This window comes from Abramis brama, assembly GCF_963993115.1.
Source record: "Abramis brama genome assembly, chromosome: 1".
Classification (NCBI taxonomy): Eukaryota; Metazoa; Chordata; class Actinopteri; order Cypriniformes; family Leuciscidae; genus Abramis; species Abramis brama.
In genome coordinates, this window is record NC_139963.1 from 21,336,382 (window position 1) to 21,354,259 (window position 17,878).

General features: G+C 35.7%; 1 protein-coding gene across 2 annotated transcripts; it reads left to right on the forward strand.

Moving 5' to 3' along the window:
- The first annotated feature begins 3,841 nt into the window (after positions 1-3,841).
- Positions 3,842-11,994, forward strand: LOC311096963 (GTPase IMAP family member 7-like). Of its 2 annotated transcripts, none has more exons than XM_084136438.1 (6): positions 3,842-3,901; positions 5,045-5,152; positions 5,291-5,376; positions 5,501-5,560; positions 5,658-5,702; positions 10,625-11,994. In XM_084136438.1, exons 3-6 carry the CDS (start codon positions 5,295-5,297, stop codon positions 11,476-11,478), a joined length of 1,041 nt encoding a protein of 346 aa, XP_083992564.1. In that variant the 5' UTR covers positions 3,842-3,901; positions 5,045-5,152; positions 5,291-5,294; the 3' UTR covers positions 11,479-11,994. The 2 variants fall into 2 exon arrangements, with proteins under 2 accessions (XP_083992564.1, XP_083992563.1); XM_084136437.1 differs by having other exon boundaries at positions 3,845-3,901; positions 5,501-5,572; positions 10,625-11,979.
- Positions 11,995-17,878: the final 5,884 nt, after the last annotated feature.

Sequence of the window (17,878 nt, forward strand, 5' to 3'; positions counted from 1 at the left end):
ACGCTGGCAGGGAAAGAGTTAATGCTCTTAAAGGCGCACTATGCATTTTTATTTTGTTCAAAATTAACAACATTTAAATAATAAAGTAAGTTGCTTAATACATTTTAACAGGTATAATTAAGCTTTAATTTGTTTAGCAATATATATTTCCTTAAGTTGTTTTAATGCTAGACAGGGTCTCTACCTCATATATTTAAGAATTACAAATGAAAATACAGGTGTCAGTATCGGTGAGTAGGCTACCAAAAATGAAAGTATCGGTATCTGTCTAGTTCTAAAAAGTGGTCTAGGTGCATTCCTAACGAGAACTGAGGGATTTGAAATGTTGTAAAAGAGACTCTGAGATGGTGTTTTTATCATTCAACAGGTGAGTAAGGTATTTTATTGAACAGATAAACTGCCATATGTAGCTCTCCAACAGAATTCATTGTAAAGTATTATCTATTGTGAAGGGTCATTTCATTATGGTTGTTGTAGCTGTGCTGGAATTTATTTTCAAGGAAGTACCGTGTCTATTTATGGGTAGGCTAAAGCTAAACGTCTTCAGCTAATAGCTTGAGATCCGTTTCGTATTAACTGGTTATATCTCTTAAGCCTAGTAGTGTATGTTTTATGAACAGCAGGTCAGGATAATCTCTCTCTTTTGAGTTATGAGTAAGAACCATATTCATCTGCACAGTCACAGAGAGTCGAAGCAAAACCAAAATAATTGTAACCCTTCTTTTCTGTCGGCGATTACTCCAGTCTCTTCATCGTGGGTAGCATAAATGAAACACGGGTTACAATGGTGATAATTCAAGTTTCTTCTTTAATCAGAAGCATCAGCATAACAGAACAGCCGCCTAACTAGCCTACAACTCACTTCTCTTCTCTCCTCTTTTTTTCTTCCAGCGCGCTCTGCCTTAAAGGGGCAGGAGCACAAAATAACCTCTACAGCTACACAAATATATATAAAACTTTGTATAAGACAATTAAAAATGTATGAAAAACATTTTCTTAAATAGATTATTATTGTTTAACATGTTTCTTTTCCCCAAATAAAAAAAATCAATTTACAAATAGTGAAATAAAATAAAAGAATGAGCAAATGTAAGGTTATACACAATGTTCTTCTGCAAAATGCATGAAGTTTGTTTTTTTAACTGCTAGAGGGCCAAAAATTACATAGTGCACCTTTACAAAAAGAATGTAGATTAAATAGGCCTACATTTGCTATATTAGTTGTTAAAATTTTAAATTTTTTGAACGGTGTCCTTGACCCACTTTTGAAGTGTATTGTTACAAGAGGCTCCTCTGGGCACAAAACTAAATCAAATCAAATCACACAAAAAAAAAAAATTAATAAAATAAAAATAATGATTCTACTCAATTAAGTTATGATGCAACTAAGTTTAATCAACTAAGCTGAATAATAAAGATACCTCAAACATACATGTACAAACATATCTTTCCCCTGCAACACAAATCTCCATCACTCCATAAGACATAAAACTTGATATTCAATGTGACAAATTCAAATATCACTATTATTCAATAAATAAAAATGAGATGTAACCTCAAAAATGTTCCAGTGGAATAAATCTGGATGAAATGTCAAAATAAAAAAGCAAAGCCTTTTTAGTCTTCAAATTCTGGTCAGGTATGATTCTCTCACTGATCTGTTGTAGTTTTTTCACTGATTTATCCAGGGAAAAAAATATTTCATGATTATAAACACAACAAGGGGAAATGAGCATCATTTTACCTGCTGCCTGTACCATTCTTAAATGTGATACGAACACCAGTGTAAAAATGAATTATATTCAGGATAAAAAGAAATAACAAACCAAAACCTAATTATTTTGCTGGTCAGTTTCCGACATAGCTGTAAAGCAACTGTGATTGTCTTTTTCCTTCCTCTTGAGTTTCACTTAGATGTGTCAGAGATTTTTCTTCACTGTAAAAAAAATTACATCCCCAAGTCAAAAATTTCTAGTGACTGATAACATCTATTATTTCTCATTGAGCCAATGTTAACAGACTATTGCAACAAGAATTGCACTTGGGCCAATTTAAAAATTTAGATGTGACCAGTCACTAGAAAATTTTGACTTGGAGAGGTTAGAATTTTTTTACAGTGTTTCGAACCTCTTGCAGTTGATGCTTAAATACTAAAGTACTCGGTTAACACTGGGTTGACTACATGCTCATGTTATTCCGTCATCCTGGGGATCGTCCTGTCTCAGTGCTGCCCTCCACTGCTTAAAAGACTATACTAAAGTACAACAGTAAATTACCTACTGCAAGTATGCCTTTCAAAGTGTCAGTTTTTTTAATGGCACGTCAGTTTGCCATTTGTGTTTTCATCCTAAGTAACCTACAGTAGATTAATGTCTTGTAAATAATCATTTTCAAGCATTTTTGTTGCATTTAATTAGCCACATTTTGTTTATACCAACATATTTTGTCTATTTATACTATGGTTACATCATTGAATATGTCAAAAAAGGTTCAGTGGGGTTCTTGTCTCATTTTTAAAGAATACTTCATACCAAAAAGGTTCTATATAAGGAGAAATGTCTTAAATGACTGCATCAGTGTTGGGAAAAGTTACTTTTAAAAGTAATGCATTACAATATTTCATTACTCCCTTGAATAAAAATATCTAATTGCGTTATTTAGGTACTTGTTATGGAATGTGATACGTTACTTTTCTCATCTGGGATGGTCTGGGCTTGTTGTTTATGTTTTTTTAAAGCAAAAGAAACATAGGTTCTGTTTTTGTTTTTTTTCTCTCGCGGTTCAGACAAACAGGCCTGGTCAACCACGTTTGTCATTACGTTATGCATCAAGTTCAAGGTTTACTCTTTTGGCAGCTAGACAAGGCGATAGACGTGGATAGACAAGGCGAGAAAAAAAAAAAATCTTGGTCCGATTCCCACAAAGCACTGCCATCTGGCCCTATATAAGCTTTGTGATCTTCTCCGCGGTGCCTGGCGGTGGCGCTGGATAGCCCTCGGTGGACGGTGACGGCTCCTCCGGACAAGGGCAGTCGGCAGGAGTCCCCCATTCCCTGCTCCTCCCCATCATGGCGAATGGCAGCAGGCTCCGGCCCACGACAAACGGCGGCGACTCCTCCGCTGATTTTGGATCATTTTTAACCAAAAAAAGTTATGGACTGCAGCTTTAATCAACTTATGTTTTGTAGTGCATTACCCCCAACACTGGACTGCATATAGGCCTACCTTTTATGTTTAATGCAGGGGCGTAGAATTTAGTAGAGGCGCTAATATCCAGTGACACTGTCCAGTCCCTACTACCCCTAGCAATAATTTCAATCAAAATGTTTTATATATTTTATATAACCACTGTTGTCCGGTTGGGTCTTGTGGTTTTTATGTATTACTTATTTTATTTAACCAGGAAACACCTCATTTAGATTAAAATCTCAGATCTGTCAGTCCTGCCCACAGCTTTCTTCCAGCGCGCACGCGCGCACACACACAAGTGATGTTTTTTGAAAATGTAAAAATGCAGAAAGTTTTCTGTGATAGGTAAGATTAGTCTAGGTGGGTAGAATACACAGTTTGTACAGTATACAAATCATTATGTCTATGGGAAGTCCCCATAAAACATGAAAAAATAACATTGCTTGGTCTTTTGAAGGCTTGGTCTTGTTGAAATGAGAGGCCTGTTTGATCAAGTTGAAATCCTTGTCATCCCAGTCTCATCAGCTGGACTGAAAGAAGTTTCAGTGCTCTTAGGACACTGAAAACATGGCTTAGAGCAATGGTCACAAGTGACACTTGACAGTATTGCTGTGTGCCATGTCCACATACAATATATCCTCTCTTGTGTTCAGCAGAAGAAAGAAATTCATACAGGATAATTGAATTGAATTCATAATTGAAACAACTTGAGGGTGAGTAAATGATTTTAATTTTTGGGTGAACTATATCCCTTTAATGAAAGATGCAGATATGTGTTTTGCTTCTTCAAAAAGCAAGGAACAAGACAGTATTGCACTACTGCATTGCACTATGAACGGAGTAAAGTTAAGTCTCTGTTAAACTGCTTCCTTGTCTTTATTAGTTACCTATAACATTACAGAATTAATAAATTAACGTCAAATATTGACGTCAATTTAGACTAAAAACCTTAAAACATTATCCTATTCATTTCCTGATTCCTCCGCTTCTGGGGATGTCCCCACCAATCTCAAAATCAAACCTACGCCCTTGGGTTATAGCAATTAAAACTAAATTTATTAAAACTAATTCCATAAAAAGAATGCCTAAAAAGTTGCATATATGATGTGCCTGACAGAAGGCTACATATCTTTTCTTCTTAGAGTGTTCTGATTTGAATTTACCTATGCTTGAGTTAGGAAATGAAAGACACATCAACAGATGGCATCGAGAGATAACACCGTTTTAAGGGTTTTGTTGTTGTTGAATAGCTGAGCTCACAGGTGTTATCTCAGTATGCACTTCCTGACAACAAATCACACATCACATCCTGACACACCATAAGACGAAACACTTAACATGATCATTATTTTTTGCATTTAACTAGTGTGTAAATATTGAAAACTGCACAAGTCATCTTAAATTTGAATTTTAACCCCATTTTTACCCAAGCAGGAAAATATTTTTGAGCAATATTTACCGTCTCAAAGAGAAACTTCTAAATGCAGTAGATGAGCAAATTAATACTCTTGGCTGCTTCCACAATATTTTTGAAGTCAGTTGACAAATATTTAATTTATGTATTTTTTTGTAATTTAAACAGAAATCAAAGTCATCAAAACTTCATTCTTAAGTAACAAAGCTCATTCCACGTTAGCTCAGCATACCTGAGAAATGTGTCAGATAGCAAATGGAAGAGTCTGACTGGATGAAATCCTTCAGTAAAACTCAGTACGATCAGCCCTCCCATTTTACTCATGTCACTTGAAACTACTGAAATTGTTTGCATATCTGAAAGATGTTTAGCTCCATTTCTTATAAATGCCTGTCAGAAGACAGATAGAAGACCTCTCATTCATTTTGTGCAACCCTTAAAGACACTGGTTATACAGGATTCCCAGTCATTCATAGTGGCGAAGGAACTCAGATTCAAGCACTTTACACTGTCTGTGGATCCAGAATCATAAACATCAGCTCTGACCATTGTGAGTATTTTCTTGAATATATCTGTTAAATAATATACGCTAGAAAGAAATAAAGAGACTAAACTGTTAAAATAGGGAAGTGAGTCTCAAATACTTAGGGCACTTATTTCATTCATTAAGTTGTTTTCCATTAAACAGAGCGATGGCTTCAGATGAGAAGCTGTGGGACAGTCTGAAGGCTGAAATAGAGAAAGAAACCTTTGAACTGGAATCATCACTGAGCTGTGAGTTACTGATTCAATACATCAAGTCTGAACCCATTCATTCAAATCAAATCATTCTTAGTATCTGTTCTTTTACTGAAAGATATACGAGGTCTATAAACTAATGAATATTAATATTATGTAGCTGAGATTGATGAACTATACGAAAATGTAAGAAGAAACTCAATGTCACCAACCCTGGAAGGTAAGCAGAAATGTGAGAACAATAATTATATATATATATATATATATATATATATATATACACACACAATTATTAATCTGTTCTTTATTTGGTTTAGATATTCAAGACTTGAAAGCAAATTTAAAATCACCCTCCTTGAATGGTAAGCATGATATTAATTATAACTGGCAATCAGGGACATGCAGAGATTTCAGGGGCAGGGGCTCAAATGTAAAAAGGGGCATATATATACACTCACCTAAAGTATTATTAGGAACACCAATTTCTCATTAATGCAATTATCTAATCAACCAATCACATGGCAGTTGCTTCAATGCATTTAGGGGTGTGGTCCTGGTCAAGACAATCTCCTGAACTCCAAACTGAATGTGAGAATGGGAAAGAAAGGTGATTTAAGCAATTTTGAGCGTGGCATGGTTGTTGGTGCCAGACGGGCCGGTCTGAGTATTTCACAATCTGCTCAGTTACTGGGATTTTCACGCACAACCATTTCTAGGGTTTACAAAGAATGGTGTGAAAAGGGAAAAACATCCAGTATGCGGCAGTCCTGTGGGCGAAAATGCCTTGTTGATGCTAGAGGTCAGAGGAGAATGGGCCGACTGATTCAAGCTGATAGAAGAGCAACTTTGACTGAAATAACCACTCGTTACAACCGAGGTATGCAGCAAAGCATTTGTGAAGCCACAACACGCACAACCTTGAGGCGGATGGGCTACAACAGCAGAAGACCCCACCGGGTACCACTCATCTCCACTACAAATAGGAAAAAGAGGCTACAATTTGCACGAGCTCACCAAAATTGGACAGTTGAAGACTGGAAAAATGTTGCCTGGTCTGATGAGTCTCGATTTCTGTTGAGACATTCAGATGGTAGAGTCAGAATTTGGCGTAAACAGAATGAGAACATGGATCCATCATGCCTTGTTACCACTGTGCAGGCTGGTGGTGGTGGTGTAATGGTGTGGGGGATGTTTTCTTGGCACACTTTAGGCCCCTTAGTGCCAATTGGGCATCGTTTAAATGCCACGGCCTACCTGAGCATTGTTTCTGACCATATCCATCCCTTTATGACCACCATGTACCCATCCTCTGATGGCTACTTCCAGCAGGATAATGCACCATGTCACAAAGCTCGAATCATTTCAAATTGGTTTCTTGAACATGACAATGAGTTCACTGTACTAAAATGGCCCCCACAGTCACCAGATCTCAACCCAATAGAGCATCTTTGGGATGTGGTGGAACGAGAGCTTCGTGCCCTGGATGTGCATCCCACAAATCTCCATCAACTGCAAGATGCTATCCTATCAATATGGGCCAACATTTCTAAAGAATGCTTTCAGCACCTTGTTGAATCAATGCCACGTAGAATTAAGGCAGTTCTGAAGGCGAAAGGGGGTCAAACACAGTATTAGTATGGTGTTCCTAATTATCCTTTAGGTGAGTGTATATGCTCATCAAGGTTGCATTTATTTGATAAAAAAATACAGAAAAAATAGTTATATTGTGAAATATTACTACCATTTAAAATAATGGTTTTCTATTTTAATACACTTATAACCTTTGATACTTTTTCAGGATTCTGAGTTTAAAAAGTAAAAAACAAATCTTTTTGAATCTTTTTCTTACCGTTCAAAAATTTGGGGTCAGTAATTTTCTCTCTTTCTTTCTTTTTTAAAATAAATTAATACTTTTTTTCAGCAAGGATGTGTTAAATTGATAAAAAGTGATAATAAAGACTTATAAAATAATTTATATTTTAATCAAATAAATGCAGCCTTGATATACATAAGAGACTTAAAAAAAAAAGAAAAAAGTAATGTGTCCACATTTTTGACCGGTACTGTACATACTATTGCTGCATAATTATCAAAAATGTTAAAATAATTACGTCACCATTTCGCGTGTTGTTGTCAGCCTACACTTTACATTATAGGCCTGTAGGTGGCGTGGCGCCTGGGCTTCATTTAACCAACTATGATAGTTTGATCAAATGGTAAACGGTGTATCAATATACATAGACTAAATACAAGTGACTTAAATACTACTTACCATTAATGCTATTTTTGGTGCTGGTTTTGTGATTCAGGTCGCTTCATAAATGTAAATTCGTCTGTCCATATAATTTTCAAACGATTTACGAATGACTGGAAAATTACCGCTCCACTTCACATTGTCCAATGAAATTTGAACTTGTTGTACCCAGATGACGATTGGTCGGTGTATTATAGGCTACATGTCAAACAGACATCAATGAATTATGTAATATTTTATGTTATATGTGGATTTTTAATTGAATCAACACACTACCTTTGATTATTGAAAAAAAAGATATAAAAAATAGTTTGGTTTATTTTTTTTCGGCCGTCGAGCCATATATTCACTGAAAGAACCATATTTGGCACAAGAGCATCAGTTCCAGAGTAGTCTGTGGAGTACTTTTACAATAGTGCATTTTCGTTTTAAAACGCATAACTTTTGCTACGATTACGCCTGCCGTCCACACTACTCCGGAGTTTTATGTGAAAACGGAGACTAACACCGTCAGTCAAGTCCGAAGCAAGACACGCAACCCATAGCATAGGCTATATAATGGCATAATGGTATGGAAGGCCGTAAGGACAAATGTCTTTTATGGAAGGGCGTAAAGACACACATTTTTAATCTCTGTATATTTAAAAAAAAAAAAAAAAATTCCTTCAAAAACCATATATACAAGAGACCTTGAACATTTTCATCACCCAAGTATTTCTATGCTGGTGACACCATTGCTTTGTGTATGGGGGACCAGGATCACACTTTCAAAATAATTTCCAGGTAATATTATTACTGTAAAACTAATTCATAATTATTATCACTTCAGTCTTTTTACTGCAAAACAACACAAAAAGTTTTTTTTTGTGTTCTATTTTGAGAAAAGCCCTGCAAAAGTCTTGGTGGGACTGTTTGAAGGATATCCCATTAAAAGTTAAAAGGCTTTACAGTAAGGTTGACCATTTGAATCAAACCATGTTTTAACAAGCTAAAATAAATATGAAATAAAATGAAATAAATACCATACTTTTATGTATTTTAAAGTTGGTGAAAACTGCTTATTTAATTACTTTGAAAACTGAAATGAAAATCATATAATATATTCATTAAAAATAATATACTAATTATATAATTATAATTGTCATTTTTAGATATTCTAAACATTATATTATGTTAAAACAATTAAATATATATTATATAGATCAACTATGATAAAAGATTATATACTGATAAATAAAATAACTACTACGTGTTTACTACACGCGATTATACGCTTTTCAGACAGGAAGCGGAATACGCGGCGCTGGCTGCTAAGTTCAGCGTAGCCCTTCAGATACAAAGTGATTTTCAGATACAAAGCGACAAAGCTGGCCAGAGCAAAGTAGGCGGGGTTTTCAAAACTTTTAGCGGGAGTTCTATATGTCTAGTTATTTGATTGTTGTTCCTCCTTTCGGTCAGCAGCAAAGCAAACTAAGTATCTGTCCCGTTCTAAGAAGTGAGCGATAGCACTATTCCTGCTAGTGAGAAGAAGAAAGAGAGCAGCAAGGAGGAAGAGGAAATTCTGACACACACAGTAAGCTGTTCAACCACTTTGATTTCCACCCAAGCCATTGAAATAAATGGGTTTCATAGCGCAGCGCATTCTGTGTCCTGTCTGAAAGGGCCATAACGCGTACAGGTGCATATTTGTCTTTACGGCCTTCCATATGGCAACGACACCTCAGACTGACAGATACGTAAAAATAAACGTGAATTTAGGCTACTTTAGTTTTGTACACATTGTCATGTTGATTATAATCAATTACACCCCCCCACCACCACCACCCATGTATCATTCCTATTTTGCACCCGCGCTCAGCGGACTTTTCCCTCCACAGACGCACGTCGGTTAACTAAGAAATACAGTGCAAAGAGGAGGCGTGTTCCGGCGCAAACGTTCCCTCATGCTATTTTGCAGGTTTAGAAAACAATTCCGCCACTGACCAAAAAAACCTAGTCTAAAGTCAGTGGCGCGTTGCGCATGTTATTCATATGCTATTTTAAGGGCGCATGCTTGGCCATAATCAATGTAGTGTGTGCACAACGCGCATACACTTTGATTCTCTCATCTACACAGAAGCAGCAGTTTTCATTTTTGCAAATCATACATTATTACGATAGATAGATAGATAGATGGATGGATGGATGGATGGATGGATGGATAGATAGACAGTTTATTATAAAAGCATACATCTAGCTTACACATTTACCCAAATTATCATAGGCCTGTTTAACTGAAGTTAATTTGGGTGGGTTTCTCCATCCCCAACGTCACTTCTCTGTGTTTTTTACGGCCCTGACGAGAACGTCAGTCTCCTCGGCTGTGAACCGCTCCTGGCGTGCGCCTGGCAAATCCGCCGTTATAATAGGAATCCGCTATAGAACAAGCGCGTCTGCTCTTAAAGGGAATGTGAGATGTCGCTCTGATTGGTTTATTTCACGTTACGCCCAAACCACACCTATGAATAATGAAGCTACTTCAGACCAACCCATTTTAGATTTGCGTCGGGCGCAAGAGTCATTTATCCCGCCGGTATAATAGCAACAGCGCCCAAGACCCGCCCACAAAGTTACTTGCGTTTCGCGCTTGCGTTTCAGACCATTAAAATAGGGCCCATAGCATTTTAGGCATAAAAACATTCCTGAGTCCTGACACAATTAAACTCTTTTTGAGCAGATCTTAAATACTGAAGTATCGCAGAATGTCTTGCGAGGAGCTTTATGAATATTTTCCAGAATGTCAATTTGAAATATGTTTCAGGCGAATTGAGAATGAACTATTTCACCCAGTACTTGAGAGTACTGTTTTTTATGCTTATTAGTCAACATGCTAACATCAGGTGAATGGTGAATTTAGGTCAGGATGCTCCTTACAAGGCTGCGTATTTAGAAAGTTGACATTGAAGGAGCTTTCTTAGATTTGGAACATAATTCATGTTCTTTCATTGTATATACTGAATTCGATTCAATATGTGCATAATCTTTTTCCAGCTGAAGCAGAGGAATTGCGCATCATGTTACTGGGGGCGAGGGGATCTGGAAAAAGCTCAACTGGAAACACCATCCTCAGTCGGAACGCCTTCAACACGGACATGCAACTAAGCAGAGTCACCCAGTTCTGTGAAAGAGCATCTGGAAACATCAACGACCGACCCGTAGCCATAATCGACACGCCAGGACTGAATAAAATCAATCGAACAGAGAAGGAGGTGATAAGGGAGATCATGAAATCTGTCTCTCTCTATAAACCAGGACCACACGTGTTTCTGCTAGTTTTGCCGGTGGGAAACTTAACCAACGAGGACAAGAACATGCATAAGCTGATCCAGAACATGTTCGGAAAGAAAGTTTGGAATTACACAGTTGTTCTTTTCACACATGGAGATCGACTAGAAGGGAAAATGCAGAACGACGTGATTGCCAGCTCAGACAAAGACCTTAGAGACTTTATTCGCACTTGCAGTGGTGGATTTGTGTTCTTTAATAACAAGAACACAGGAAACTTTGAGCAAGTGACTAAACTTCTGGAGAAGATTGATACTTTGGTGGCCATCAATGGCAGAGGCTGCTACACAAATTTGTTTTACCCGAACTCAGAAAGAAAGAAGCGTGAAAAACAAGAGAAGATTCTGGAGGAGAGACAGGTGGAAATTGCACGAAAGGAGAGAGAGCTGGAGGAGAATTATGAAGATGAGGAGGAGTTAGAGAGGAAAAAGCGTGAGCTCTGGAGAGAGGAAGAGGAAGATGCACGGAAACTAGCTGAGAATCCACAAAGACGCAAATCTCTGACAATGAATCACATCAGAGCCCCCACATCTGTTACAAAATCACAGATCTTTCACTAATTCAACCATCTTATAAACTGTACACAAAATTTCAGATAGATTAATGGAATTAATGTAATATTCTCAGTAGGTGATCATCTATATTCTGCATTAGTCAGGTTTTTATCACATTTCACATTTTTCACATTATTGCTGCAAACTGTTGTTGTGTTGTTTTAATTAACTGTGAATGTAATAACAATAAAAATTCACTGAATAACCTCTGCTTCCACATGTAAAATTAAACGCGCACACACACACACGCTATACTTTTGAGGACATAGGCATAATGGTTTATATTGTACAAACTCTATATTATATCCCCCTACACCCCTAAACCTACTCATCACAGAAAACTTTATGTATTTTTTAAGTTTTTAATAAAACACTGTTTAGTATGTTTTTAAAGCCATTTTAAATATGAGGACCCAGGAAATGCCCTCATGAATAATGGGTGTAATACCCATGTCATTTTCCCCACAAATTTCTGTCCTCATAAATCAATACATAAACACACACACACACACACACACACACAAAATGTAAGAATCTAAAAAAATGTATATAAAAAAAAACTTTTAACTTTTCATAAAAGTTTAAATAAACTGAAATTACCACTGTTACCATTATACTTTAATGGAAATTTCTAAATTATGAAACAGTTCAAATGGCACAGGAAAATCTATGATTCTGTCATTCATCTCGGATTATATCTGCTGTATTATATGTGTTCTGTTCTGTTTCTGACCTTCACTCTGACCTTTCACTGATTTTCATGATTTAATGCTGCCCTCTTCTGGTAATTACTGTTAGCAAGCGCAAACTTGGCTTCAAGGGGAAAAATCTAATAAGATTTATGCTAATCTACTAGTAAAATAAATAATTTCAGCGGGAAATTGTACAGGCAGCCAGTTATCATTGCATAAACAGCAAGCAAACAAAACCTAAATCATACTTTCTTACCTTAAAATGACCATGATAGGCTATATAGCAAGTTATTTTGGCTGGAAAAAAGAGCTAGAGAGAGTATTTTGCTAATTATGTGTAGGCCTACTATATTTCATATTTGTTATATTTTTTACTTATATCATTAAACACAGTTGTTATTATGATAAAAAAAACGCATTATATTTAATTAATTTTTTTATGAACTAACCCTAACTTTGTCCTGTAATTTTCTTTCTTTTTTAAAATAAATTAATACTTTTTTTCAGCAAGGATGTGTTAAATTGATAAAAAGTGATAATAAAGACTTATAAAATAATTTCTATTTTAATTAAATGCTGTTCTTTTTTACTTTTTATTCATAAATGAATCCTGAAAAAAGTATCACAGGTTCCAAAAAACATTAAGCAGCACAACTGTTTCCAACATTGATAATAAATCAGCATATTAGAATGATTTCTGAAGGATCATGTGACACTAAATACTGGCGTAATGATGCTGAAAATTCAGCTTTGCATCACAGAAAATAAATTATATTTTGAAGTATATTAAATAGAAAACCATTATTTTAAATTGTAATATTTTTTCTGTATTTTTGATAAAAAATAAATGCAGCCTTGATGTACATAAGAGACTTCTTTAAAAAACATAAAAAATAGTAATGTGTCCAAATTTTTGACCGGTACTGTACATACTATTGCTGCATAATTATTAAAAAATGTTGAAATAATAAAGTCATTTCACGTCACCATTTCGCCTGTTGTTGTCAGCCTACACTTTACATAATTGGCCTGTAGGTGGCGTGGCGCCTGGGCTTCATTTAACCAACTATGATAGTTTGATCAAATGGTAAACGGTGTATCAACATACATAGACTAAATACAAGTGACTTGAATACTACTTACCATTAATGCTATTTTTGGTGCTGGTTTTGTGCAGTGCTTTATAGTCAATTAACATCCTTGTTTCAACGACGCAGATTCAGGTCGCTTCATAAATGTAAATTCGTCTCTCCAGATAATTTTCAAATGATTTATGAATGACAGGAAAATTACCGCTCCACATTGTCCAATGAAATTTGAACTTGTTGTGCCCAGATGATGATTGGTCGGTGTGTATTATAGGCTACATGTCAAACACGTCAATGAATTAAGTAATATTTTATGTTATATGTGGATTTTTTATTGAATAGACTGATTATTGAAAAAAAGTTTAAAAATTGTTTGGTTTATTTTTGTCCTGCTGTCGAGCCATATACTCACTGAAAGAACCATATTTGGCTCAAGAGCATCAGTTCCTGAGTAGACTGTGGAGTAGGCTACTTTTACAATAGTGCATTTTCGTTTTAAAAAGCATAACTTTTGCTATACGATTACGCCTGCTGTCCACACTACTCCGGAGTTTTATGCGAAAACGGAGTCAGTCAAGTCCGAAGCAAGACACACAACCCATAGCATAGGCTATATTATGGCATTATGGTGTGGAAGGCCGTAAGGACAAATATGTCTTTAGACGTTACGTGTAGTACAGACGATATAACGCATGTACGCGGAATTTCGTCTAAACACGTTATTTCGTGTACAGACGTTATGTTTTGGCCAATGGCAAGGCCGAAAACTTGACAATTTGCATAAAATTGATTAAACATCTAATGGTGATGTGAAATATCTAGACAAGGCCATGTCATTAATGAATAATGCATATAAAGGTGACACACCATCTCGCGTGCTGTCTATAGTCACATGATAATGACGTCGTGTTACGACCAAAGAAGGATGCAAATACACGGCGGCGGCAGAGAAAATGTTGAGAAATAGAGAGAAATGCACATTTCATATGGATTAGCCTACATAAGCAGAGAGTAGTCTGCTTCTTTTCGTTTTGAATTGTTTTGTTTAAAAATAGACATTTCAAGCTTTATATATATATATATATATATATATATATATATATATACAGTACCAGTCAAAAGTTTGGAAACACTACTATTTTTAATGCTTTTGAAAGAAGTCTCTTATGCTGATCAAGCCTGCAGTTAAAAACAAAAAAAACAAAAACAAAACAGTAATATTATGAAATATTATTACAATTTAAAATAATGGTTCTCTTTTTTAATATACTTTAAAATGTAATTTATTTTTGTGATGCAAAGCTGAATTTTCATCAGCAAGTACTCCAGTCTTTGGTGTCTTATGATCCTTCAGAAATCATTCTAATATGCTGATTTATGATCAATGTTGGAAACAGTTGTGCTGCTTAATATTTTTTTATAACCTGAGATACTTTTTTCAGGATTATTTGATGAATAAAAAGTTAAAAAGAACTGTATTTATTTAGAATAGAAATCTTTTGTAACAATATACACTACCGTTCAAAAGTTTGGGAACAATAACTATTTTTTTTAAAAGAAATTAGTACTTTAATTCAACAAGAATGCGTTGTTTTATATTGATTTATATTTACTCTGATTTATATTGTTAGAAATGTTTTTATTTTGAATAAATGCTGTTTTTATGAATAAATGCTGTTAACGTTTTACTCATCAATGAATCCTGAAAAAAGTATTCCAAAAAAATATATTAAACAGCACAACTGTTTCCATCATTGATAATAACTGAGTATCAAATTATCATATTAGAATGATTTCTGAAGGATCATAAGACACCAAAGACTGGAGTACTTGCTGATGAAAATTCAGCTTTGCATCACAAAAATAAATTACATTTTAAAGTATATTAAAAAAGAGAACCATTATTTTAAATTGTAATAATATTTCATAATATTACTGTTTTTTTGTTTGTTTTTTTTTTTGTTTAACTGCAGGCTTGATGAGCATAAGAGACTTCTTGCAAAAGCATTAAAAATAGTAGTGTTTCCAAACTTTTGACTGGTACTGTATATATATATATATATATATATATATATAGGCCTATATATATATATATATATATATTTTTTTTTTTTTTTTTTTTTTCTTGTCTGTGAGGCAAGTAGCTTATACTGAGTTTAGGTTCATTTATGAGACGACCAATATAGTGCGCATCTTATGACCCTATCTTACTCATGCTGTTCACTTTTCATATAATCAACATAGATTAAATACAAAAATAACATTATATTATTTAAACATAAATATGAAACTAAATGCGTTTTCTTTAATGGCTACAAGTATAGTACAGTACAGAGAAATGTAATATTGGAGCAGGGTTTGAGTGAACGCCATTTTACTGGTGAGCATGTAAGATTTTCTAATAATTATCGAATAATTCCCAGCGATCATCGGTATTATTTTTGCTTAAAAAATGTCCATCCCTAGTTATCTATAAGTTTTGCCCAGTTATTTACGGGATGATGCAATAGGCTATTTCGTTTAGTTTTTGCTTTGAAAAATTCTAACTATTAACATAGGCTAATAAACATTAATAATAAGGTGTGTTCTTTTACATTTTGAAACCGTTCTATTGAAAAAAATAAATATTTGTACAATGTCCTGATGTAACCATTTGTATTAAGCTCAAACTAAATGAAAATGTGGGACCCACTTTGCAGTTGCAGTGTCCTAGTTTATCTGAAAAAGCCTTAAGAATAAAAATGGGCACTTAACATTTTTAACCTTAAAATGTAACATTTTGGGCTATTTAAAACAACAATCCTTTGATTGTTACATAGCCTATAAGTGCAATATTTCAGCTGTAAAATAAATAATAAATTTTAGCTAGATTATGTTAACTACCTGTCTAGCGATGTATGTTTATGTTGAAATATAATTAATTAAAAAAATGTTTTCAAAACATCTATCACGTGTCGTTATGAGTTGGCTCGCATGACTTAGGCTATGTGTCGCACTTCAGAACTTCTGTTAAGAGAATCATCGATGCTCCCTGGTTTTCACGATGCATTGTGGGACTTTTTAGGGAGCGAATGTTTCAGTGCCCTGGATTTTGCTATTAAGACGGCCCTTAAAATGGCAGATTCCCTGATCAGTGCCCTAGACTACTAAACTAGGGAGCAGATTGAGACATGATAAAAGTCACATGAATTCTGATGTCAGACTGTCTCCTGTATCGGATTTAGGACCACATATGGAAGTGGCCCAAATCAGAATCGAAAAGATCAGATTCCATGTGGTTTGTGCTATTCACACTGTACAGTTACTCACTGACTGTGACTCTCACTGAACAGAACAGCCGATGTAGAGAGAGGTGTGAAAGCAGCTGAAAAGCAAAACCTCACCCTCACGCTTGCAGGAAAATACTGGTGACATGTTAAAAAAAAAAAAAAAGGTTATAAGATTTGGCCAAAAAGTCACAAGATTTGTTGGTGGGATTTATTTATTTATTTATTTATTTATTTATTTTTATTAAGGAAAAAGTCGCTTATCGTGCGTGTCCACTATAGCGGCAAAACTCCGCTCAGTGCCGCTGGCAACGCTATAACCCTTCCGCTTTGGCGTGTGTCTGTTGCGAGTGTGTTTAATCTATGTTTTTTTCAACACACACACACACACAGTATAATTATTAGAGATGCACGCGATTACATTTAGAAATAGACAAGCTTTGTTTCCAAATGCACCAAGCAAAGATATCCTTTCAATTGTATAAACCTTATAAACCCAGCCAATGTAGCCTAATCACAATGAACACATCCAAAATAAAATATTTAACATATAACAACTGCAAAGCGTCTAATTCGTAAACAAAACAAATTCGCACTAAATTCAGCATAAACTCCGGCACAATCTGCATATTTTGAAACTCTCAAGACAGACGTCACATCGCTTGATATTTGGATAAAGTCAAGAACTGACGCTCTCAACGCTTTCTCCGGTCCACTGTCAATCCCACAATGCACTGCGCGAGCGTGAAGCTCAACTCCCAGTCCCATAGGAATGAATTGAAAACGCTCGCTCCGCTTCTTTCGCTCCGTGCCAGTGGACACGCACCATTAACATGAAAATCACTCGCGCTAGACGCTCTACTCGCGTTTGGTGTGAACGCAGCATTAATCTTTCATATTTGGGTCTGGATTTCCAGGCTACTTCAGTGAGGGCTCGGCAAAAGTGCGCATCGAGGAAGGAAAGCTTGATCACTTGATCACTCAAGCACTTCAAAGCGTCATCAGCTGCGCTCAGGGGATCTATCCTTATGTTGTTGAAGTTTGGTGATTTAAGAAATTCATAATAAATAATCATAAAGTAAGATGCCCTGTTAAAATATGTGAGATGTATGGCTTATTTAAACTGCAAAGGAAAAGCATAAATTAAAATAACTGTGACAGATGTGCCCTCACTGGCCTGAGCCCTCGGGCGTCAGGACCTTTTCCCCGCAGCCTTCTTGGCAATAATGGTCCGCAGATCCGTTTTACCCCTCGAAGGCTGGGGTTGAGAGCGCCCTCCGTGTCCCCGTGATTTCTGTGGGGGAGCACGGGAAGAAACGCTCTGCTTCTGAGTGGTTCCTGCTCAACAGCCTCGGGATGA

Coding starts and splice junctions, on each gene's coding strand:
- LOC311096963 (XM_084136437.1), top strand. CDS start 5,295: ATGGCTTCAGATGAGAAGCTGTGGGACAGTCTGAAGGCTGAAATAGAG. Junction 5,377..5,500: donor ACTGGAATCATCACTGAGCT/GTGAGTTACTGA, acceptor AATATTATGTAG/CTGAGATTGATGAACTATAC. Junction 5,573..5,657: donor CCTGGAAGGTAAGCAGAAAT/GTGAGAACAATA, acceptor TATTTGGTTTAG/ATATTCAAGACTTGAAAGCA.